General features: G+C 44.6%; 1 protein-coding gene across 1 annotated transcript in view; it reads right to left on the reverse strand.

Moving 5' to 3' along the window:
• Positions 1 to 3,927: 3,927 nt before the first annotated feature.
• The window catches only part of LOC111954498 (DENN domain-containing protein 4C), a 61,887-nt gene continuing 41,588 nt past the window's right edge, over positions 3,928 to 24,226 (reverse strand). The window contains exons 17-34 of the mRNA XM_070436027.1: positions 22,200 to 22,406; positions 21,851 to 21,979; positions 19,703 to 19,850; positions 19,242 to 19,373; positions 18,908 to 19,033; positions 18,611 to 18,754; positions 17,298 to 18,424; positions 16,793 to 16,997; positions 16,425 to 16,516; positions 16,004 to 16,179; positions 11,407 to 11,598; positions 8,801 to 8,990; positions 7,892 to 8,002; positions 7,468 to 7,605; positions 7,079 to 7,196; positions 6,692 to 6,845; positions 6,490 to 6,554; positions 3,928 to 6,266 (exon numbers count right to left, since the gene is read on the reverse strand). Coding sequence (XP_070292128.1) covers positions 6,130 to 6,266; positions 6,490 to 6,554; positions 6,692 to 6,845; positions 7,079 to 7,196; positions 7,468 to 7,605; positions 7,892 to 8,002; positions 8,801 to 8,990; positions 11,407 to 11,598; positions 16,004 to 16,179; positions 16,425 to 16,516; positions 16,793 to 16,997; positions 17,298 to 18,424; positions 18,611 to 18,754; positions 18,908 to 19,033; positions 19,242 to 19,373; positions 19,703 to 19,850; positions 21,851 to 21,979; positions 22,200 to 22,406 — 3,591 coding nt within the window. The 3' untranslated portion in view covers positions 3,928 to 6,129. The remainder of the gene's footprint in view (positions 6,267 to 6,489; positions 6,555 to 6,691; positions 6,846 to 7,078; positions 7,197 to 7,467; positions 7,606 to 7,891; positions 8,003 to 8,800; positions 8,991 to 11,406; positions 11,599 to 16,003; positions 16,180 to 16,424; positions 16,517 to 16,792; positions 16,998 to 17,297; positions 18,425 to 18,610; positions 18,755 to 18,907; positions 19,034 to 19,241; positions 19,374 to 19,702; positions 19,851 to 21,850; positions 21,980 to 22,199; positions 22,407 to 24,226) is intronic.

The raw sequence follows: 24,226 nt of genomic DNA on the forward strand, positions 1-24,226 counted from the left end.
ATCACAAAGACTCTGTGTTGTCCTGTTAATGCAGACGAGGAAGCTCCAACTTCTTAATCTAGCCTCAATTTGTCCCATACATTGAATATAGTTGTGGAGAGTCCCTGTAATCCTAGTTTATGATCATTCAGGCGAGAAAAACATCCCCAGATAGGCCAGTAGTGTGAGAAACCTCATTTTGCAAGCGGTCAGACAAGTGAAAATGATGGTTAGTAAAGAAAACTTTAAGCTCGTCTCTCAATTTAAAAGAACGTGTCAATACTTTGCCCCTTGATACCAGTGCACTTCTGTATATTGTACAAGCGTTACATGTTCACTGCCAGATCATTGCATAGTGCAGAAAATACACAAGAGTTCAGGGGCCTTGCTTAAACAAGTTAACAATTTTCACTGTAGTGTCAAAAACATCTTTCAAGCTGTCAGACATTCCCTTGGCAGCAAGAGCCTCTCGGTGGATGCTGCAGTGTACCCAAGTGGTCGGGAGCAACTGCTTGCATGCGCCTTATCACTCCACTATGTCTCCCTGTCATAGCTTTTGCGCCATCAGTACAGATACCAACATGAGCAGCAGCTACATTTGGCTACATACAGACCGTTATTGGAATCCTGCAAGAGAGTAAGGTAATGTGATTGGATGTAAGTATTTGACGAGGCTACCTGTATTTGACATTGTGTTGTTTTTTACTGAACACTAGATACATAAAATTAAACTTTGGCAGTGAAACGAGGCTACTCAGTGTGGCCCCGTTTTTTAAATGTGAATCACATTTGTATTTGGCATACACCGTATGTCATGGTCCGTACCCCAGTTTGGGAATACCTGAGTTATACATTTCCAAAGCAATACACTCATGCCTGCTTTTCCGCTGTAAATATGTAAAAGTGGCAATAGAGGGGGCTAATTCACTAGACTCAGCCTGGCAGAAGCTGATCATTACAAACAATAACAAAGCGGAGTCCCGCCACTGATCGGTAACCAGCTGAGGGATGGGCTGGAAAAATGTAACCACTCTCAAATTCATATACAGAGCTATGGATGCAATGATAGACCATGCATGATAACAAAATTATAATTTACATTTTTTGGGGGGGCTAAATAGCATTTGTTTACATTGTTATATAGATTTGCACGCACCTTGTATATCAATTTTTCTTTTGTGTTATTGTCTGTACATTTGTTTATCCCATGTGTAACTCTGTGTTGTTTTTGTCGCACTGCTTTGCTTTATCTTGGCCAGGTCGCAGTTGTAAATGAGAACTTGCTCTCAACTGGCCTACCTGGTTCAATAAAGGGGAAATATATATATATATATTTTTTAAGTACTTTGTTTACAAACATTGGACTAAAAGGAGCTTATATTTGGGTTAAAAGACACATCTCAACATCAACTGTTCAAAGGAGACTGCGTGAAATCAGGCCTTCATGGTTGAATTGCTGCAAATAAAACACTAAAGGACACCAAGAAGACGAAGAGACTTGCTTAGGCCAAGAAACACGAGCAATGGACATTAGACCGGTGGMAATCTGTMMAWTWTTTTGGTTCCAACCACCGTGTCTTTGTGAAACGCAGAGTAGGTGAATGGATGATCTCCACGTGTGGTTCCCATCGTGAAGCATGGAGGAGGAGGTGTGATGGGGCTTTGCTGGTGACACTGTCTGTGATTTATTTAGAATTCAAGGCACACTTAACCAGCATGGCTACCACAGCATTCTGCAGCCATCCCACAGCCATCCCATCTGGTTTGCGCTTAGTGGGACTATCATTTGTTTTTCAACAGGACAATGACCCAACACACCTCCAGGCTGTATAAGGGCTATCTGACCAAGAAGGAGAGTGATGGAGTGCCGCATCAGTTGACCTAGACTCGACAATCACCTGACCTCAACCCAATTGAGATGGGTTGGGATGAGTTGGACCGCAGAGTGAAGGWAAAGCAGCCAACAAGTGCTCAGCATATGTGGGAACTCCTTCAAGACTGTGCAAAGCTGTCATCAAGGCAAATGGTGTCTACTTTAAATAAAATAAAATATATTTTGATTTGTTTAACACTTTGGTTACTACATGATTCCATATGTATTATTTCATAATTTKGATGTCTTCACTATTATTCTACAATGTAAACAGTAAAAATAAAGAAAAACCCTTGAACGATTAGGTGTGTCCAAACTTTTGACTGGTACTATATGTGTGTCTGCATCAGGAGATAAAGCTGGTTCCACATATGTCCATCTTAAACAAACTGCATGTGCCAATGGGCCTTAGGGGACAATAAACAGTTTCTCAGGGACTGAAATAGCTGAAGCACTGTTTTGCAGCATAGCCTCTTTTAGATACATCTTCTATTTTATTAGATTGTTAACTTTAGGATACTAGTAACATATTTAGCTTTACAGTTTCTAGGAAGTTTTGAAAAGATAGATCTCATCTTTTATGGAATAGAAGAATAGTCAGGATCAGACAAAACATTTTGCGGTTGCATATAGGATATAAAGCTTTAAAAAGCTTAATATATTTACCCCTAAAAAATTGTACTGTACTTATATTTCTATTAGTTTACATCAGGGAAAGGGTCAGGGAAGAGGAGGGATGGTGAACAGTAGATTACACAGTGTTTGGTTTGACATACAGGTCAAAGGTTATTCCAAACTTTGGTGGCTTTCGTGTAGTTGGGTGTGTCAYTGTGACAAAGTACACTGATGAATTCTTACCTTGGTGTAAGAGATGATTTAGGTTGCTTTAGACCACACTTAAGTATGTTGGCGATTCCCCTTCTAGAATACTGTTTTTTGTTTGATCACTATCAGTATGAGCGAACAAGACAATGGTTCAGAAAAAGCTTTCCAAAGTGTTTTTCCTGCATCGGGCGTCATTTGTTCGTATGTTAGGAGTAGGTTAGCCGACCTGCAAAGCAAGTGCTTCGAAAACAGTTGGTGTTCTTTCGTACTTTACAGTGCTAATGGCTTTGACACGAAAGACCACGAAAATAMACTTATGAGGGTAGTGAGAGCGGAAGTAGGAGAGATAAAGACGTAGATAAACTAGAAAAAAAACATGCTATGAATATGTTTTTCTTGCAGTCATAATGAGATATGAAATATTATTCTAATCTCAGCCCACTCCCTGTATACAATGACAAAGGTCTTGGTCCCAACCACAATGCCCTGGGAGAACTTAGTTGTTCATGCAGTTGTTCTCTTCCTTCCTRGTCCTCTTCAGGCATGTTATTGTGTGTATTTGTTAAGACCGAGAACTGTAAGTCTTCAGAAGCAGTACACTGTAAGAGTAGTATGTACAGATACACCAATAAAGTTGATGATCTTGTACATGACTTGACTTACCTTGTACTCATGCATTGATGTTTTTTCATTTTGTATCATTTAATCGGCTATTGCAAAGGGCTATGATGATAATTGTCAAATGTGCATTCATGTGTGCGTGCATTCAAATTGTGTGCTCAAATTTGTTTACATACCTTTTAGTGAGCATTTCTCCTTTGCCACGATAATCCATCCACCTGACAGGTGTGGCATACCAAGAAGCTGATTAAACAGCATGATCATTACACAGGTGCACCTTGTGCTGAGGCCAAGGAAAGGACACTAAAATCCATAGATTAGGGCCGGATGAAATAATTTAAATTGACTGATTTCCATATGAACTGTAACTCAGTGAAATCTTTGAAATTGTTGCATGCTGTATTAATATTTTTGTTCAGTATATATATATATATATATATATTTGTATTATTTATTTTTTACATATTGTTAGTATTTTAAAATCATTAATTCTAAAAAGGTATTTTTCCAGAACTGTGTTGGTGTTTTGGTGGCAAGATGTACTCCCTTAATGCCATGTTGAAGAGTGGGTTAGTAATTTTCTCCAAACCAATGCAGTGACTAATGCAAATAAATCACTAGATGCAGGGTTTGTTTTGAATCAGGTCACAACTAATTTATTGCGGCACAATAGTGTATAGACATTCACATCAATTCCACAGGACAGTAGAGGGTCCGTTTAACCATTTTGTATAGAACGGTCTTTCTGTACATCCTCTGGCAAGCATATCATCATAAGCTCTTAGCCAACAGGAAACGCTCAAATGTACAATACCACATATGGTGGAATCACTTCAATATAAGAAGTTAGTCAAACGTATAACACCACTGTGTGATTGGACTGATACATGTTCTRTAGTCCGTCCATATGTTACCATATCATAATAACAAATCGTTGGAATTAGGTTTATTTTAGGTTTCCTGTAGGTTTTAGATTCTCATCCCATTTACTGATTTGGAAAGAAATGGTGAATTCAATGTTCATCGGTGGTAATGTTTGATGTTTAAACCTTTAAAATGTTGGAACAGAGGATAACAATTGTGGTTAAATCATGTACTAATCTAAGCAGGGCAATCTGAACAATGAACAGTATATTCACACATCTGTATATTCACCCATTGTCCTACAACGCTGTGTCTAGAGCCGTTGTAGGAGTTAGGATACTTTCTGGAATGTAATTTGGGTCCGTATTCTTAAAGCATCTTAGAGTGCTGATCTAGGATCGGCACTTCTATTCATAGGCGCTGGGCACATCTCTCTCGTTTGAATACACTAGACCACGTTGGTTTTAAGTCCTTTACGTTCTGTGTAAAGTCTCTTCCGCTCTTCATTGTCAAAATTGATATTCCATTCACAATCAATGGAAAACAAGAGACGTGACAAAATGAATTAAGGCAGACCACACTAACATGTAAACCTTTAAAGCTAGCTTGTCCAAAGAAAACAGTATTTGCCATAACTACAATGCTTCATAATGCTTTCCAAGGGAGATGTACTAATCTATATATTATGGTTTATGATTAAGGAGTAACCCAAGCATGTACACAAGCAGATTTTTTATCACATGAATGCATATATTGGCATATTTTACCATAATCGTTTTACTGTATTGTATGTTGCAGTTAAAAATGAAATCGTTAAAAACATAACACATTGGACTGACTGACTGGTCACTACTGAGGTACCGCAGTAACTTACCATGGTTTCTTTTCATKTGAGAGAACCGCTCTCGTCTCTTGCTTAAGGCATGGAGCGATGGCAGGAGAAGGAAAGAGCTGCACTTCAGTGGTTTGGCATCTTAGTTCCCTTCCAATTTACGCTTACGTTTGATGTCTAGCCCCAAAATATCTGGAACATTCAAGGTTTTTGGGTATGCTATCTCTCTCCTATTGGGATGTCAATATTGTAAGAATCCAACCTCATATAGTTCTTGCTTTTCTTTAAGACACAAGTGCAGGGTTCTGGAATGTTCTCGAACTGATCTTGACTGACTGTGGCAGCCTCAAACCGCCCTTATCCAACACTTATTCACACACAAACAAGAGAAAAGTACTCCTCAAAAATAAATTGCATCGAGAGAAACACCCACAAAGACAATAGCATTTGTTTATATGACTGAATCTGGAGAAATTATCAAGGCATCAATATTCCTCCTCGTTTTGAAAAAAAGGCAACCCCGGTTTTCAAATTTCCCACATGTAGAAAAATATGTACAAAAAAGACAAGCAATGGACTGGTAAAGTTACCGTTTCTAAAAGTGCACATCAATGACAGTGACGATCAGTATTCTGTCCATGGGTGAATGGCCTCCTAGGTTACTACAAGGTGGTTCTAGAGGTCACCGTGGGGCTACAGGACAGTAGGACAGAGCTGGAGCAAGGTCACTCAGGACTGGGCAGTGAGATACACACTTCACTCGCTCTACAACATCGATAAAGAAACACACCATTTCATAAAGAACAAGTCTCTCTCCCTCACCCTCCAGAATATTCACATAAATAACTATTTGAGTTACAAATCGGCCTGTGGGAAGAGCTACAATAGGCAGGAGAAAAAACAGGGCCTTTCAGGATAGGGATAAAAAAAAAAAAAGTACCATCTTTGGGCGATAGGAGGGTGTAAAAATGATCTGTCCAAGATTCTCCCTTACACCCTGACCCACCACTACCCATCAAGTTTCTTTCCCCTTTTTCTCTGTCTCCTCTCTCTCTCTGCTTCTCTCAATGGCGTGAGTGAGGGCCACAGGTGGAGTGCTTCTCAGACCGTCCAGTAGAGGGCAGCGGTGGCAAGGTCAGATGACTGGAGCTCCAAAGCACTTGAGGCACCACTGGACATTGCTGTTGGGTGGCCGGTCAATCTTGTGCAGGGCCTTGAGCTGCTCTGTGCTCAGATCATCAAAGGCCAGGCGGTATTCACGGTCAAAGGCCTCTGTTGGAAACACAGGAGGGAAGATTATCGAATCAGAACATGATAGAAACCTGGAAATAGAATTCGTTTTTTTATACAAATAGCTTATCAAACTCAGGATAGAAAAGCTCATAGTAGTTGTGGTAACTATAGCAGTCTCAACAACACATTGGTTGATTGGAATTACCCAAATCCAAGTCTTGGTTTAAAGAGAGTGGTTGGGTTATGAAAACAGTTCACTCACCGACGTCAATGTTCTCCCGTCCCAATGCCACAAGCGCCAGGAAGAGGATCTCCCTATAGATACCCCTGATAAGATACAGATCGATTGATTCATGAATAGATCAAAACAGTACAGACAGACACCAACAGAGAACATTGACAAATGCAATGCTTTCGTCTCAAAAAAATGGATCACCCAAAATCATAAGCTTCAGAGGACGTACCTTTGGCGTTTGACCTCTGGGTGCCGCTTGACCTCTCGGAGGAGCAAATTGATGGGGCCATATACGTCGTTGGTCTGGATGCTGCGGACGATGCTGTTGAGGAGGGTCCGTGTCTCCTGATGGTCCGTGGGGGCCAGGGTGCCCTTCTTCTCCACTGGGGAACAACAGATGGCTCATTACTCATTACATTCACTGTTCAATACATTAGAATAATGTGTGTCATGGGTATGGATATTTTTAATAGCACACATCCCAAAGTGCTGTCCATTAATGAATATGGCCAAAAATACATCRCACACACAGACAGACAGAGACCCAGAGAGAGAATACACAGTGTTCTGATTGATCAGACGTACGAGCTCTCTCTCTCTCTCTCTTTGTACTCACGCAGGGTCCTCCAGCTCTGGTAGAGGGGATCGCCAGGCTCCTGGTGCAGGTTGATGTTGTCCCACAGCAGCTGCACATACACCTGTTTACTGTCCTGGGACAGGGAGGTCTGGGGGAGCTGCAAACATAGTGAATGAAAAATACAGACAAACACAGTCATCTTCTGTTGCCCTACTTGAACAGTGCTCCGGCGTGATCATAAGTAGAGAGAGCAATGTTCCTAAACTTCATGTGACTATCTGCGTGAGATTGACCACTAGTCTATTGTTACAGTATTCTCAGGTGGAGAGTAGTATGTGTGTGTGTCTGTCTGGGTGGGAGGGTGTGTGTGTGTGTGTGTGTGGGTGGGTGAGCATGGGTGTGTGCGGGAGCTCTGCATGGCCATGTACCTGTACTCCGTTGTTGCAGTGTTCTGAGGTGAGGATGAGGCCAGGCAGGTAGCTGGGCAGGTCCAGGCGACAGAAATAAAACACCAGGTTCCAGAAGATGATGGGGTGCTGACTCAGGAATTTATGGGTGTAGATCACCTGGTTGTGAATTAAACAGTGCTCAAAAAGAGGTACTACAGCTTATTGTTCAAATCTGTCAAGTCACTGGGATGATGGAAACAGCAAAAGCAAGGTTGAAAAATGACCAGATCTGCTAAATGACTTAAAAAGTCAAATGGGACACACACAATAGCATCTTGACATTATTGACACATAACTAAGTCATAATACATGTGACAATCTATGGGTTCCATTTTGCGGTCCTGTCTAGTTGAAATGTTGCATCTTTCTGAACATATTCTTATGTCTGTTAAATGTGTGTTACCTGGTCCCCCTCGTTCTCTAGTAGGGTCTCCAGTTCTTTGCGGAGGACCAGGGGGCTGAGGTAGGGCACAGACACTGGCATGGGGTTGGGCCGCTTTGGTCCCAGGCCATCCTGAGGGAGACACATACAGACGGCTTTAGGCAGTTGCGTAACTCCTTCTGACCATCCACACAAGATAACATTTGCTGGAAGGTGAACCTTCGCCCCAGTCTGAGGTCCTGAGCGCTCTGGAGCAGGTTTTCATCAAGGAKCTCTATGTACTTTGCTCTGTTCATCTTTCCATTCGATCCTGACTAGTCTCCCGGTCGCTGAAAAACATCCCCACAGCATGATACCTCCACCACTGTGCTTCACTGTAGGGATGGTGCAAAGTTTCCTCCAGACATGCCAGTTGGCATTGAGGCCAAAGAGTTCAATCTTGGTTTCATCAGACCAGAGAATCTTGTTTCTCATGGTCCGAATCATTTAGGTGCCTTTTGGCAAACTCTAAGCGGGCTGTCATGTGCCTTTTTCTGAGGAGAGGCTTCCGTCTGGCCACTCAACCATAAAGGCCTGATTGGTGGAGTGCTGCAGAGATGGTTGTCCTTCTGGAAGGTTTTCCAATCTCCACAGATGAACTCTGGAGCTCTGCCAGAGTAACCATCGGGTTTTGGTCACCTCCCTGACCAAGGCCAATGCACTGTAAATGCATGGCCAGTATGCATGCTGCAGTTTTAGAGTACAGGAAAATTACATTTCAWTKAAAGTCCACAAATAGAAAGTAATTTTCGACTCAAAGATGAATTTCAATTGATACCCTGAATTGACTCAAGTCCTGGTGCGCTGGAAGTGGTAAGGTTTGAGAGGACATTACTGGGACATTGTGAGGACATTATTGGTACGTTAAGAAAACATTCWAAGGACACTCACCACCTCTGTCAGGCTGCAGGGCAGGCTGGTGGTGGACACGCCGTGTCCGGGTTGTCTCTGGGCAGAGACCAGGCTCTGTAGTGGCCCGCCCACGCTGTTACTGCGCGTCAGAGACGTCCCCCGCTTCCCTGCCTGGAGTTCCAGCAAGCCCAGAGGGTCCGACTGAGCCGGCTCCGGTACCGGTACCAAACTGACAAACGTACAGAGGAGGGGAAATACAGAGACATAGGAACTTTAACAACAGAAACATTTACAGCAAGAGTGAGTCAAGTCGTCAGCTTGTGATGTTTCGGCTCTGACAGTTCAATTTAAAAGAGGAAGAAGTTATCATTAGGGTACACGTGATGGCCCTTATAATAGTATCAAATAKATTTAGAACTGGCCTCTCGAGTGGCGCAGTGGTCTAAGGCACTGCATCGCAGTACTAGCTGTGCCACTAGAGATTCTGGGTTCGAGTACAGGCTCTGTCGCAGCCGGCCCATTGGCCCAGTGTCGTCCAGGTTARGGGAGGGTTTGGCCCGGCAGGGATGTCCTTGTTCCATCGCGCACTTGTGACTCCTGTGGCGGGCCGGGCGCAGTGCACGCTGACACTGTTGCCAGGAGTACGGTGTTTCCTCTGACACACAGCTGTGGCTGGCTTCCTGGTTAAGCGGGTGTTGTGTCAAGAAGCAGTGCAGCTTGGCTGGGATGTGTTTCGGTGGGTGCATGGCTCTCGACCTTTGCCTCTCCCGAGTCCATACGGGAGGTGCAGCGATGAGACAAGACCAATTGGATACCACGATATTGGGGAGAAAAAGGGGCTTTTATAAAATTGTATATATTTTTTTTAACACACACTATATACATATATATATATATATGTAAACTCAGCAAAATAAGAAACGTCCTCTCCCTGTCAACTGCATTGATTTTCAGCAAACATAACATGTGTAAATATTTGTATGAACATAACAAGATTCAAACAACTGAGACATAAACTCAACAAATTGCACAGTCATGTGACTAACAGAAATGGAATAATGTGTCCCTGAACAAAGGAGGGGGTCAAAATCAAGTCAGTAAGTATCTGGTGTGGCCACCAGCTGCATTAAGTACTGCAGTGCATCTCCTCCTCATGGACTGCACCAGATTTGCCAGTTCTTGCTGTGAGATGTTACCCCACACTTCCACCAAGGCACCTGAAAGTTCCCGAATATTTCTGGGGGGAATGGCCCTAACCCTCACCCTCCGATCCGATCCGATCCAACAGGTCCCAGACGTGCTCAATGGGATTGAGATCCGGGYTCTTCATTGACATTCCTGTCTTGCAGGAAATCACGCACAGAACGAGCAGTATGGCTGGTGGCATTGTCATGCTGGAGGGTCATGTCAGGATTAGCCTGCAGGAAGGGTACCACATGAGGGAGGAGGATGTCTTCCCTGTAATGCAGAGCGTTGAGATTGCCTGCAATGACAACAAGCGCAGTCCGATGATGCTGTGACACCGCCCCAGACCAGGACGGACCCTCCACCTCCAAATCGATCCCGCTCCAGAGTACAGGCCTCGGTGTAACACTCATTCCTTCGACGATAAACGCGAATCTGACCATCACCCCTGGTGAGACAAAACCGCGACTCATCAGTGAAGAGCACTTTTTGCCAGTCCTGTCTGGTCCAGCAACGGTGGGTTTGTGCCCATAGGCGACGTTGTTGCCGGTGATGTCTGGTGAGGACCTGCCTTACAACAGGCCTACAAGCCCTCAGTCCAGCCTCTCTCAGCCTATTGCGGACAGTCTGAGCACTGACGRAGGGATTGTGTGTTCCTGGTGTAACTCGGGTAGTTGTTGTTGCCATCCTGTACCTGTCCCGCAGGTGTGATGTTCGGATGTACCGATCCTGCTTAGGTGTTGTAAACGTGGTCTGCCACTGCGAGGACGATCAGCTGTCCGTCCTGTCTCCCTGTAGCGCTGTCTTAGGCGTCTCACAGTACGGACATTGCAGCATGCCTAAGTCACATTCACACAAATGAGCAGGGACCCTGGGCATCTTTCTTTTGGTGTTTTTCAGAGTCAGTAGAAAGGCCTCTTTAGTGTCCTAAGTTTTCATAACTGTGACCTTAAWTGCCTACCGTCTGTAAGCTGTTAGTGTCTTAACGACCGTTCCACAGGTGCATTTTCATTAATTGTTTATGGTTCATTGAACAAGCAATGGAAACAGTGTTTAAACCCATTTAAATGAAGATCTGTGAAGTTATTTGGATTTTTACGTATTTTCTTTGAAAGACAGGGTCCTGAAAAAGGGACGTTTCTTTTTTTGCTGAGTTTATATATCGAACTAAACCAAGATACTTCATCTGTGTTCTTTTCAATGGGAGTAAATGAAGCATAGTGGGCAGAGCCAAGAACAAGCTAGCGAGACCCCCATTGGCACATTCCAACATGCATTTGCATATTTCTGTTAGGGAACGTCTGCAGAATGTAGGCCCAGTTGCATTTCGCTCCATACTCCCCCCACTGCCGGCCACTGGGCTTCCTCTCCTCACCAGATTTATACATCTGGGTCCTTGTTCTACCTGTGTTAGTATCGTCACTAAGTCATTCATGAGACAGGCATTTCTGTGAACAGACCTCTTGTGAGTGGCGGTTTGGCTGGCCGGGGCCTCCCCTGGGTCCTCAGAGGAGGATTCTGGGAAGCTGATGAGGTCCRGGCGCGGGGTGTCTACTGCACCCCCCACCTTGAGCACAGTGGAACCCGTAGTTGTGGGCTGGTGGCTGGCGCTGTGGATACTGTCTCCTGATGCACTGGGCTTCAGGTAGAACCTGTAGGGGAGATCAACACTATGAAACAGAATAGAGCATACACAACTAGCCAGCCAAATACAGTACTGTGAAAAAGTATTCGCCCCCTTTCTAATTGTCTCTATTTTTTCATATTTTTATACTGAATGCTATCAGATCTTCAACCAAAACCTAATATTAGATAAAGGGAACCTGAGTGAATAAATAACCCAACAATTACATACTTATTTCATTCATTTCATAAACAAAGTCATGCAACACCCAATGCCCCTGTGTGAAAAAGTAATTGCCCCCTTACACTCAATAACTGGTTTTGCCATCTTTAGCGGCAATGACTGCAACCAAACACTTCCTGTAGTTGTTGATCAGTCTCTCACATAACTGTGCAGCAATTTTTGCCCACTCTTCCACGCAGAACTGCTTTAACTCAGCGACATTTGTGGGTTTTCAAGCATGAACTACTCGTTTCAAGACCTGCCACAACATCTCAATTGGGATTAGGACTGCACTTTGACTAGGCCATTCCAAAACTTCAACTTTTTAGCCATTTTTATGTCGACTTGATAGTGTGTTTCAGATCATTTTCTTGCTGCATGACCCAGCTGAGCTTCAGCTCACAGACAGATGGCCTGACATTSTCCTTTAGAATTCTCTGATATAGAAGGAACCATGTATTCTGCTCTGTAAAGGTAAGTCATCCAGGTACTGAAGCAGCAAAGCATCTCCAAACCGTCACACGACCACCACGCCTGACCGTTGGTATAAGGTTCTTAGTGTGGAATGCGGTGTTTGATTTGTCAGGCGTAACAGGACCCATGTSGTCCAAAATGTTATACTTTTGACTCATCTGTCCATAGAACATTCTTCCACGAGTCTTGATGATCATCCAGGTGCTTCCAGATGCTTTTTGGCAAACCTGAGTCAACTTTTTGGATGAGATGGGTCCCATATATACACATACAGTGGGGAGAACAAGTATTTGATACACTGCCGATTTTGCAGGTTTTCCTACTTACAAAGCATGTAGAGGTCTGTAATATTTTTTTCATTTAGGTAACCTTCAACTGTGTAGAGACGAATCTAAAACTAAAAACTCCAGAAAGATGCCACATTGTAGGATTGTTAAGTAATTAATTTGCATGAAATAAGTACTTTGATACACATCAAGGAACAAGCAGAAACTTAAATTTTGGTACAGATTACAATTACAGAGATTTCATACGTTTTCCGCTGCAGTTCTTGACCAGGTTGGCCACGACACACTGCAGCAGGGCGATTTCTGGCCCAACTCCTCCATACAACTTCTCCAGATCCTTCAGGTTTCAGGCTGTCGCTGGGCAATACGGACTTTCAGCTTCCTCCAAAGATTTTCTATTTGGTTTCAGTCTGTGAGAGCTGGCTAGGCCACTCCAGGACCTTGAGATGCTTCTTACGGAGCACTCCTTAGTTGCCCTGCGCTGTGTGTGTTCTGGTCGTTGTCCATGCTGGAAGACCCAGCCATGACCCATCTTCAATGCTCTTACTGAGGGAAGGAGTTGTTGGCCAAGATCTCGCGTACATGGCCCCATCCATCCTCCCCTCAATACGGTGCAGTCGCCTTTGCAGAAAAGAATCCCAAAGATATGTTTCCACCTCCATGCTTCACGGTTGGGATGGTGTTCTTGGGTGTACTCATCCTTTCTTTTTCCTCCAAACGGCGCAGTGGAGTTTAGACCAAAAAGCTCTATTTTGTCTCATCAGACCACATGCACCTTCTCCCATTCCTCCTCTGGATCATCCAGATGGTCATTGGCAACTTCAGACGGGCCTGGACATGCGCTGGCTTGAGCAGGGGGGACCTTGCGTGCGCTGCAGGATTTTAATCCATGACGGCGTAGTGTGTTACTAATATGGTTTCTCTTTGAGACTGTGGTCACAGCTCTCTTCAGGTCATTGACCAGGTCCTGCCGTGTAGTTCTGGGCTGATCCCTCACCTTCCTCATGATCATTGAATTCCCCACGAGGTGAGATCTTGCAAGGAGCCCCAGACCGAGGGGTTGATTGTCATCATCTTGAACTTCTTCCATTTTCTAGATAATTGCGCCAAACAGTGTGCCTTCTCACCAAGCTGCTTGCCTATTGTCCTGTAGCCCATCCAGCCTTGTGCAGGTCTACAATTTTATCCCTGATGTCCTTACACAGCTCTTCTGGTCTTGGCCATTGTGGAGAGGTTGGAGTCTGTTTGATTGAGTCTGTGGACAGGTGTTTTTAACAGGTAACGAGTTCAAACAGGTTGCAAGTTAATACAGGTAATGAGTAAGAGAACAGGAGGGCTTCTTAAAGAAAAACTAACAGGTCTGTGGGAGCCCGGAATTCTATGATTGGTAGGTGATCAAATACTTATGTCATGCAATAAAATGCAAATTATTTACTTAAAAAAAATACAACTGTGCATTCTTCAGGGATTTTTGTTTTAGATTCCGTCTCACAGTTGAAGTGTACCTATGATAAAAATTACAGACCTCTACATGCTTTGTAAGTAGGAAAACCTGCAAAATCGGCAGTGTATCAAATACTTGTTCTCCCCACTGTACATGTTTGCAGCCACTTAGAACATTTTAAAGACTTTGACAACTGCAATAAGGTATCTAACATTATCCCGTTAAAATGTTTTCAAAGTTTCTGACAAAGCCTTCCACCTTATCCTTGAATGCAGACATTTGTGTGAGCGCTTGATTGTGTTTTGTACATGAAATCTGATTTAGTGTGTCCAAATGAATTGAGGTTAAAGGTCCAATGCAGCAGTTCTCAATATCAAAAACAAAACAAAAGTAGCATCTTCGCAAAGAGTAAGAATTTTTCTAGGACTGTCTGGGAGTGGTCTGAGTGGGGAGGGGGAAACTGAAAACTAGCTGTTATTGACAGAGATTTGGAACTATTTCTTATTGGTCTAAAAACTAATTTACTGCCTGGTGATGTCACCGGGCAGTCCAAAACTCCATCTCACCAAAACAGGCAAAAATATCAGTCTTTTCAAAMAGCTYGTACAATAAAAGGGCATTATCATTAATTTCACAGCATTATTCCAACCTCAGTGTGGAAATACACACTACCGTTCAAAAGTTTGGTGTCACTTCGAAATGTCCTTGATTTTGAAAGAAAAGCAAATTTTTGGTTCATTAAAATAACATAAAATTGATCAGAAATACAGCGTAGACATTGTTAATGTTGTAAAGGACTATTGTAGCTGGAAACAGCAGATTTCTTATGGAATATCTACATAGGCATACAGAGGCCCATTATCAGCAACCATCACTCCTGTGTTCCAATGGCACATTGTGTTAGCTAATCCAAGTTTATCATTTTAAAATGCTAGTTGATCAATAGAAAACCCTCTTGCAATTATGTTAGCATAGCAGAAAACTGTTGTTCTGATTAAAGAAGCAATAAAACTGGCGTTCTTTAGACTAGTTTAGTATCTGGAGCATCAGCATTTGTGGGTTCGATTACAGGCTCAAAATGGCCAGAGTTCCTCTGTCCAGTGTCTGTGTTCTTTTGCCCATCTTAATCTTTTCTTTTTATTGGCCAGTGTGAGATAGATTTTTCTTTGCAACTCTGCCTAGAAGGCCAGCATCCCGGAGTCGCCTCTTCACTGTTGACGTTGAGACTGGTGTTTTGCGGGTACTATTTAATGAAGCTAGTTGAAGGACTTGTGAGGCATCCGTTTCTCAAACTAGACACTAATGTACTTGTCCTCTTGCTCAGTTGTGCACCGAGGCCTCCCACTCCTCTTTCTATTCTGGGTAGAGACAGTTTGCGCTGTTCTGTGAAGGGAGTAGTATACGGTGTTGTATGAGATCTTCAGTTTCTTGGCCATTTCTCACATGGAATAGCCTTCATTTCTCAGAACAAGAATAGACTGACGAGTTTCAGAAGAAAGTCCTTTGTTTCTGGCCATTTTGAGCCTGAAATCGAACCCACAAATGATGCTCCAGATAATCAACTAGGCTAAAGAAGGCCAGTTTTATTGCTTCTTTAATAAGAACAACAGTTTTCAGCTGTGCTAACATAATTGCAAGAGGGTTTTCTAATAATCAATTAGCCTTTTAAAATGATAAACTTGAATTAGCTAACAACGTGCCATTGGAACACAGGAGTGATGGTTGCTGATAATGGGCCTCTGTACGACTACGTAGATATTCCATTTCCAGCTACAATAGTMATTTACAACACTAACAATGTCTACACTGAATTTCGGATCAATTTGATGTTATTTTAAAGGACAATTTCTTTTTGCTTTTCTTTCAAAAACAAGGACATTTCTAAGTGACCCCAAACTTTTAAACGGTAGTGTATATAAAACACAGGGAAATCACTGGGTTTTAAACAGGAAAGATATACTATTAAACGGATCTATTCAACGATCAACAAATCCACAGACACCCACGCTGTGTTGGTGCGCAGGTCGTGGAACTCAACGTGGAGCAGAGGCAGGAAGGCGGTGCGGCAGAAAGGACAGGTGGTGTTGAGGTTGGAGTCGTCTGCCGTCCATCCTGCCATGATCTCCTCGTCGTACACCAGACACTCACACGACCGACACAGGGAGCAGCTGGACATCAGCACCTAGGAACACGCGGAAACGCACACAGAAACATTACAGATGCACCGGGCATAGGCTACTTGAGGATCCCTGGCTAGATAACAGCAGCAAACTTGTGTTATGGATAGCAAGATGTCACAGTCTAAAATGACTCTATAGCTCCTATGTATGTACTGCCAGGTTACTAAAGCACTTGTACTCACTCTTTGACTCGGTGAGACAGAATGTTGAGTACTGTAGCCAGTAATTGTGAGTATGATATTCTCACCTCTAGGGCACAGTTTTGGTAGATACTTGAGGAGCTGGTGTGGTGGGAGCCTTGATCAGAGTCTGGACCTCTCCCTGGCCGTCCTGGAGTCACTACACACACACACACACACAGAGTATACAGTCACTCACTTCTACACTCAGTTTTCAACCATACACCCGTCCACATATATTTTGTGTGTTTACTGTGCGCGCACAGGTAACGTTTTGACTGTGTATACGGGTAACGTTGTTTGTCTCTGCGTGCATGCATAGGAGTATGTGAGTATATGCCTACATACTTTTGTATTTATATAAGCTGTGTGTGTGTGTGTGTGTGTGTGTGTGTGTGTGTGTGTGTGTGTGTGTGCGCGAGCGCGTGTATCTTACGTGTGGAGTGAGGTCCTCTCCCTGTGTCACTGCTGCTACTGCTGCTGGCCAGGCTGGTGCTGCTCTGTGTCAGTCCGTTGGACACCAGGCCTTGGGTTGGCCCTCTGTGGGTGGGACTGTCCCCTCCTCCACCCCCTGACAGCATGGACTCATCCAGCCCGGCAGGGAAACTATCCCTATCCCTGTAGCCCGGGGCCAGCTCATCCTGGGGAGAGGGGGGAAATAAGAAAAAATTCAAACTTCCAAACGATTGTGAATCTTCATATTATTCCCATGTACAACATTGAACGCRTTCTGCAATATGATTTGCGAGGTGAAACTGAAATGAGAAGCTCTGCTTGCATAATGAAAGTCTTACATCATTTTTCTGTATATAATGGTGTTTGACCGTGTGGTATCTATATCATCCGGCTGTTGCAGGTTATTTTTGTGCAATTAATTACCATTTTACTGTTATTTCTTAGTTAATCTATGTATGCATGTTCTGCAGTCCATCCCCGCTCACCTCGTCATCGGAGTAGGAATAGGCTGAGGCCACGGCCCCCCACACTTTGCTGGCCAGGTTCCCTGCCTGCTTCATGCCTGACTTCAACACGTCCATCTTGGGACCAGAGAGCAAGGTGTCCATCTTCATGCCTGAGATGGAGTTGATGACCGAGCCCAGCGAGCCGTTTTGCGATGACCTCACCAGCGCCGTCAGTGACGACCTCGGGCTGGCCACAACACCGCCGGAAGAGGCGGGGCTCCTGGTGGCCATAACGGTGAAGGTCTTGGAGCGCGTGACAGCGGCAGGGCTGCGTTTGGGCGTCGAGTCCCCGCTTGAACCCCCTGGGTGTTTGACAGGGGGCACAGGGAGGCTGGACCTCCGTTCTAGAGCTTGCTTAACTGGGGCAGTGTCCGGGGAAGAGCCCCCTCCCTGGCCCCCCTGGTGGAACTCCATACTGGAGGACTTGGGGCCCAGTGGGCTTCGCAGGCTCATGTACATCTCAATTTCGTCTGCCAGGTTTCGGGACACCACGGCGGGCAGGGAGTGCGGCAGCTCCTGGCTGGTTACGGACGCCAACTCTTCGTGCTCTGAGACCAGCAGGGAGAGGGGATCAGCCCCGACCTCCACCTCCTTCATCTCCAGGGTTGGCAGAGAGCTATCACCACTCCCCCCTGAATCTCCTTCCTCCTCCAACTTCAGTCCCATCTCATCCTCCCCGTCCATTCTCTTCTCCTCTTTCCCTAGCCCCTCCAGTGCGGTTGGGTCCAGTACAGGACCCTCCTCTGACAGTTTCCCCAGCATCGGACCACGCCCCTCCTCTGACTCCAACTCCTTAAAAAGGTCCTTGGATGGCAGATTTGTAGGCGGTTGGGTGGTGCCACACCCAGAAAGGGCAGCGGCGAGGATTCGGGCATCGGCGCCCATGCGTCTCGCAATGTGGTCCACGCCATGTTTCTCCATCAGCATGCCGGCACGACTCTCGACGCTGAAGCTGCAGCTGCGCTCCGAGAAGGCCTTCTGGCGCTGGCACTGCCCCTGAACTGCAGGCCCCTCCTCCCCAGAGCCACCCGGGGCTGCAGACTCACCCTCCTCCGGCAGAGAGACATCCTCACTCTGGCTGCGCAGAGAGAACAGCTTCCCTGGGCCTGGTGGTAGAGATGAACACAGAAGCATGCCTTCAATTCTGGGGGCCATTTTCTGTCTGGAAGTTTACTCAACCCCCCCCCCCCCCACAGAGTTCAGTGATATTGCAGATGTTACCCTTAATATCAAATGTGTGAACCTCAGATTGAGATCAGGTTTATAAGTTTGGGTCTGCTCCTGTCACTTACCAGTGTCTCCTCTCTTCGTGGCGGTATCGAAGCTCCCTCCTGTGGACAGCTTGACGATGCTGGGGACATGTGGGATGGCTTCAACAGGGCTGGTGGGCTCCGCTACGACCACAGAACTGTCCACCGAGCCAGCTATGTCCCCACCTGAAGAGACATTATCCCACATCAATTGAAAAAAAAAAAATATATTCATTTTTGCTGATAGAAAATCCTGAATAAAAGTGCATGCTCAACCAGCAGACGAGTTCTTCTAGATTAGACTGGTGTTTATATTTTGGAAATGCCTGATTTGGTTACCATTGTGCTGTGCTTTGGGCTTGCTGCGGTGATCCACATCGACAAGAGGGGCTGCTGATTGAGCCAAATCCACTTGCACCTGATGCAACTCATCTTTAGAGCCGTAGCCCTGGTCAGACTGACCTCCTGTGGGACACAAACATATTGTTTTCATCTACCCAGTCCGTTCAGATCTGTGCATTTCTAAGGAGTTGGGGCTCAGTGCTCGGGGCTATAGGCTAGTATCTAGGGGTGAGGGGCTAGCAGCTAGGGGATAGGGGCTAGGAGCTAGCAGCTAGGGGCTGGGCAAAGTTGTGTGAGTGGCCTGGTCCAGTGTTTCCAGGTTGTAGTCTACCTGTACTGCAGTGGTTGTCCGTGGCATCTCCTATGATGAGGCTGCGGGCGAACAGCGTGTGATCCTCTCCGTTCACCTCACTGGAGTGGTCTGCACTCCCGTGGCTCAGCCGGTCACCACTCACTGACACCACTACAGACAGAGAACAAGCCTACATCACTTCCTGTGTCCCAGATCAGAGTTTTAGGTGAGTAAGRTAAAAGGGACCTACTGCCCTTTACCATGTAGTAGTTATACAAAGAAACAAAGCAATACAGCCTGTACAGTATAATACTGTATTATTGTGAATTGACTTTACTGTCCTACAATCAAGCACTGATTCATTACATTGCATCGTTAAAATGGATTTAAAACACTTAGAAAGAAATATGCATTTGGTGCAAAACCTGTTGTGATTCCACTCCAACCTAAGTGAACGACACTCTCCCATGCTCTGTCCCTGTAGTGTTCTGACACCTCACCTGGCGTGATGATGGTAGGTCCTTTCGTGGCGGGCATCCGGTGGAGTGCCTGTTTAAATTGGGCCACAGTGCGCACCACGTTGCGAACCTTGGCCCACATGAAGAGACCRCTGCGGTTCCGACTTGGCCAGGGGCCTTCCAGAACAGCCTGGAGGAAAGAGCGGATTGCAAGTTAACATGGACCTGCTTTGAATTTAGGTATTTGTATGAGCTAGTTTAAAAGTGCCCTAACCCTCCCTACACCTTTGCCCTAATCTTAAATGTTTGCAGATATATAAGGTATAAGCAATATGGTGGAATCTCCACCACTAAACATCTTAAAGGGATAGTTCGATATTTTGGTAATGAAGCCCTTTATCTACTTCCTCAGAGCATGATGAACTAGTGGATACCATTTTTATGTCTCTGTGTCCAGTATGAAGGTAGCATGCCAATGTTTCCTGTAGACTTCCAGTCATTGCGCTAAMGCTTGTTAGCATTATCTCACAAAACTACTGCTAACTTCCTTCATACTGGACGCAGAGACACAGAAATGGTGTCMATGCGTTCATCAGACTCTCGGGAAATTGCCCAAATCTATCCCTTCAACCCTATCCAGACCAAACACTGAAGGGTCAAAGGAGATGGGGCAGAGAGCTAATTGGACTGCCAAAATAAAGGAAACACGTGAGTAAATGAGGGATACAAAGTATATTGAAAGCAGGTGCCTCCACACAGGTATGGTTCCTAAGTAATTAACATCCCATTATGCTTAGGGTCAAGTATAAAAATACCCAGTTGCCCATTATTTTGGCTACCATGGCTAGTTGGAAATCTCAGTGACTTTGAAAGAGGGGTCTCAAAGGAGTATAGGGTGTGTGTGTGTATATATATATACATGTCACAAAATATATATATATATATATATATATACATACATACATACATACATACATACATACATACATACATACATACATACATACACCCACCCTGTACTCCTTTGAGACCCCTCTTTCAAAGTCACTGAGATTTCCAACTAGCCATGGTAGCCAAAATAATGGGCAACTGGGTATTTATTTATATATATGTATATATACACAAAAGTTTGGGGTCACTTAGAAATGTCTTTTTTTTAAAGCACATTTTTTGTCCATTAAAATAATATAAAATTGATCACAAATACAGTGTAGACACCATCACTCCTGTGCTTCAATGGCACGTTATGTTAGCTAATCCAAGTTTATGGTACTTGTCCTCTTGCACAGTTGTGCACCGGGGCCACCCACTCCTCTTTCTATTCTGGTTAGAGCCAGTTTGTGCTGTTCTGTGAAGGGAGTAGTACACAGCGTTGTACGAGATCTTCAGTTTCTTGGCCATTTCTCGCATGGAATAGCCTTCATTTCTCAGAACAAGAATAGACTGACGAGTTTCAGAAGAAAGTTATTTGTTTCTGGCCATTTTGAGCATGTAATTAAACCCACAAATGCTAATGCTCCAGATACTCAACTAGTCTAAAGGAGGCCAGTTTTATTGCTTCTTTAATAAGCACAACAGTTTTCAGCTGTGCTAACATAATTGCAAAAGGGTTTTCTAATGATCAATTAGCCTTTTAAAACGATAAACTTGGATTAGCTAACACATTGGAACACAGGTGTGATGGTTGCTGATAATGGGCCTCTGTACGACTACGTAGATATTCCATWAAAAAATCTGCCATTTCCAGCTACAATAGTCATTTACAACAATAACAATGTCTACACTGTATTTTTGATCAATTTGATGTTATTTTATTGGACAAAAAATATGCTTTTCTTTCAAAAACAAGGACCTTTCTAAGTGACCCCAAACTTTTTAACAGTAGTGTATACATACATACATACATGCGTGTCTCTGTCACCAGATCTCAACCCAATTGAACACTTAAAGGAGATTCTGGAGCGGCGCCTGAGACAGCGTTCTCCACAACCATCAACAAAACACCAAATTATGGAATTTCTCGTGGAAGAACGGTGTCGCATCCCTCCAATAAAGTTCCAGACACTTGTAGAATCTATAACAAGGCGCATTGAAGCCGTTCTGGCCCAACGTCCTATTAAGACACTACGTTGGCGTTTCCTTTATTTTGGCAGTTACCTGTAAGTGTATGGGCTGGTTAAAGTAACCTACCTTGTTGTAGTAGCCATAGGTGATAGCGTTAGGGTGCACCCCTGCCTTCTTCATCTCCACCAGAACACGGACGGCCATGACCGGCTGACCGTACAAACCACACAGCTGCATCACTACACGGTAACACACCTACAGAGGGAGAGATGGTGGCTAATAATAACAACCTAATAGCTACAGTAGACTTCCACTGTAGTCGTTACCCCTGTAGTGGAAAAGATGACACTCGTGCACACACACAACCACACATGTTAACGTTGACAAACACCTTTACATACCAATCTCCCCACCATCCCCACAACCAAAACCCCACATCCCAACCCTTCCCATTCCACAACTGCCCTCCCTTCACCTCATCCAGGACCTCCACCTCAGAGGTCCTCATCTTGAGCAGGACGTTGTAGGCCTGCTGCATGGCCCAGCTCTTTGACTGGACCAGCCTCACCCCCACGGGCAGACAGATGAACCACAGACTGTAGCAGTGGCTGAACAGACACTTGGCCCACAGTGGAGGGTCGGAGTAGAAGCGCTTGGCCATCTTGTAGGCCAGCTTGATCTCCTGCAGAGGGGCAAAGTTCATTTCTGTTCAGTTTAAATGAGCTTTATTTGTCACTTTAATGGGGGTGGGAGACATGAATACAGTTGAATGATTATGAGTGATTCCAGATGATGTTAAGTTTATTATTATCCTGTGCTATTTCCTCATGGTCAGAGTTGGGAGGAGAGTGTGTGACTGTGCACGTTCCTAATGGTGAACCTTCCCTCTCTCCGTACAACAATGGCCTAATAATACTGCATGTGGCCTTCTGAGGCGAGAGTCTTTCAAGCGCCACAGAAATATTAACGCCCACATACTGACACCCACCACGCAGTGTTTGTGGTATGTKTTTGAATATAAAAATGTGTGGTGCATGTTATGGAATCTATTTATATAATTAGATTAGTAAAAATAAATGTTTTGTAATACCCGTGGTATACGGTCTAACATACCACGGCTTTCAGCCAAATCAGCATTCAGGGCTCGAACCACCCAGTTTATATTATGTAATCTATTTAGGTCTTCTACACGTAGCCAGACAAGCGCTACACATACACAGCAAACAGTTTTGTCTGACCTGGAAAAATATATTGGCCTCCCACAAAAGCTAAGGACAACAAAACAACAAGAATCACAAGACAAAGAAAGCCTGTTTCCTGGGAGGTCTATTATTCTAAAAACAGGTCACAGTGACCCCCTTCCCCAAAACACACACACCCCCTGTTCCATCTCTGTCCAAAGTAAGCTGGTTGTCTGTACTTGGCCTAGACAGAACTCAAAGAGCAGCAGTGTTACAGGCCAGAGTCTGCTATTCTACTCTGCCCTATTGTAAATAAGTTGCTGCTGATGACATTGGTGAGTGACTTATTTTTATTAGAACCAGCCTGTGTACCATTCCAGAAGGAGAATGGTTGTCCAAAATGGCACCATATTCCCTACATAGTGCACACATCACCCTATAGGCCCTGGTGAAAAGTACAGTACTATATAGGGAACAGGGTGCCATTTGGGACACCGGGTGAGAGAATGACTCAGCAGCCGACAGCGTCCATGGCAGGCAACGTTATTCCCTGACTGGGGAATTGGTCATGTGGTCAGGGCAGTAGACAGGGYACAGTGAGTAAAACTAAAATGATCAGGACAATGTTGTTGACCAATGTCTGTTGACCAAGATGGCGCTGCAGTGAATTGTAGCAGTTTTACGGGCTCCTGAGCAATTCTGCTTTTTGTGTTYTTTTACGCTGGTCTTAACTTTTTTTATTTTACATAATGTCTCCGACATAATTTTCTATGACCAAAAACAGCATCTGGACATCAGAACAGCTTCGAGGCACGCAACACTGAACCATGCATGAGAGCCCCAGCTGTTCCGGACAACTGTGTGATCTCGCTTTCCAGAGCCGATGTGAGTAAGACCTTTAAACAGGTTAACATTCGCAAGGCCACGGGGTCAGATAGAATACCAGGACACGTACTCAGAGCATGCGCTGACTAGCTGGCAAGTGTCTTCACTCACCTGGTCTGTAATACCAATTTGTTTCAAGCAGACCACCATAGTCCTTGTGCCAAGAACACCAAGGTAATCTGCCTAAATGACTATCGCCCCTTAGCACTCACATCATCAGCCACACTGACCATCAACACAGGGGCCCCTCAACGGTGTGTAATTCATCCCCTCCTGTACTCCCTGTTCAACCAGGACTGCGTGGTCTGACGACACAACAGTGGTAGGACTGATCACCGACGACGATGAGGCAGCCTATAGGGAAGAGGTCAGAGACCTGGCAGTGTGGTGCCAGGTCTCTGATTTGAGGGCCAATGTCATGGACTACAGGAAATGG

Source organism: Salvelinus sp. IW2-2015, linkage group LG3, assembly GCF_002910315.2.
Source record: "Salvelinus sp. IW2-2015 linkage group LG3, ASM291031v2, whole genome shotgun sequence".
Lineage (NCBI taxonomy): Eukaryota > Metazoa > Chordata > Actinopteri > Salmoniformes > Salmonidae > Salvelinus > Salvelinus sp. IW2-2015.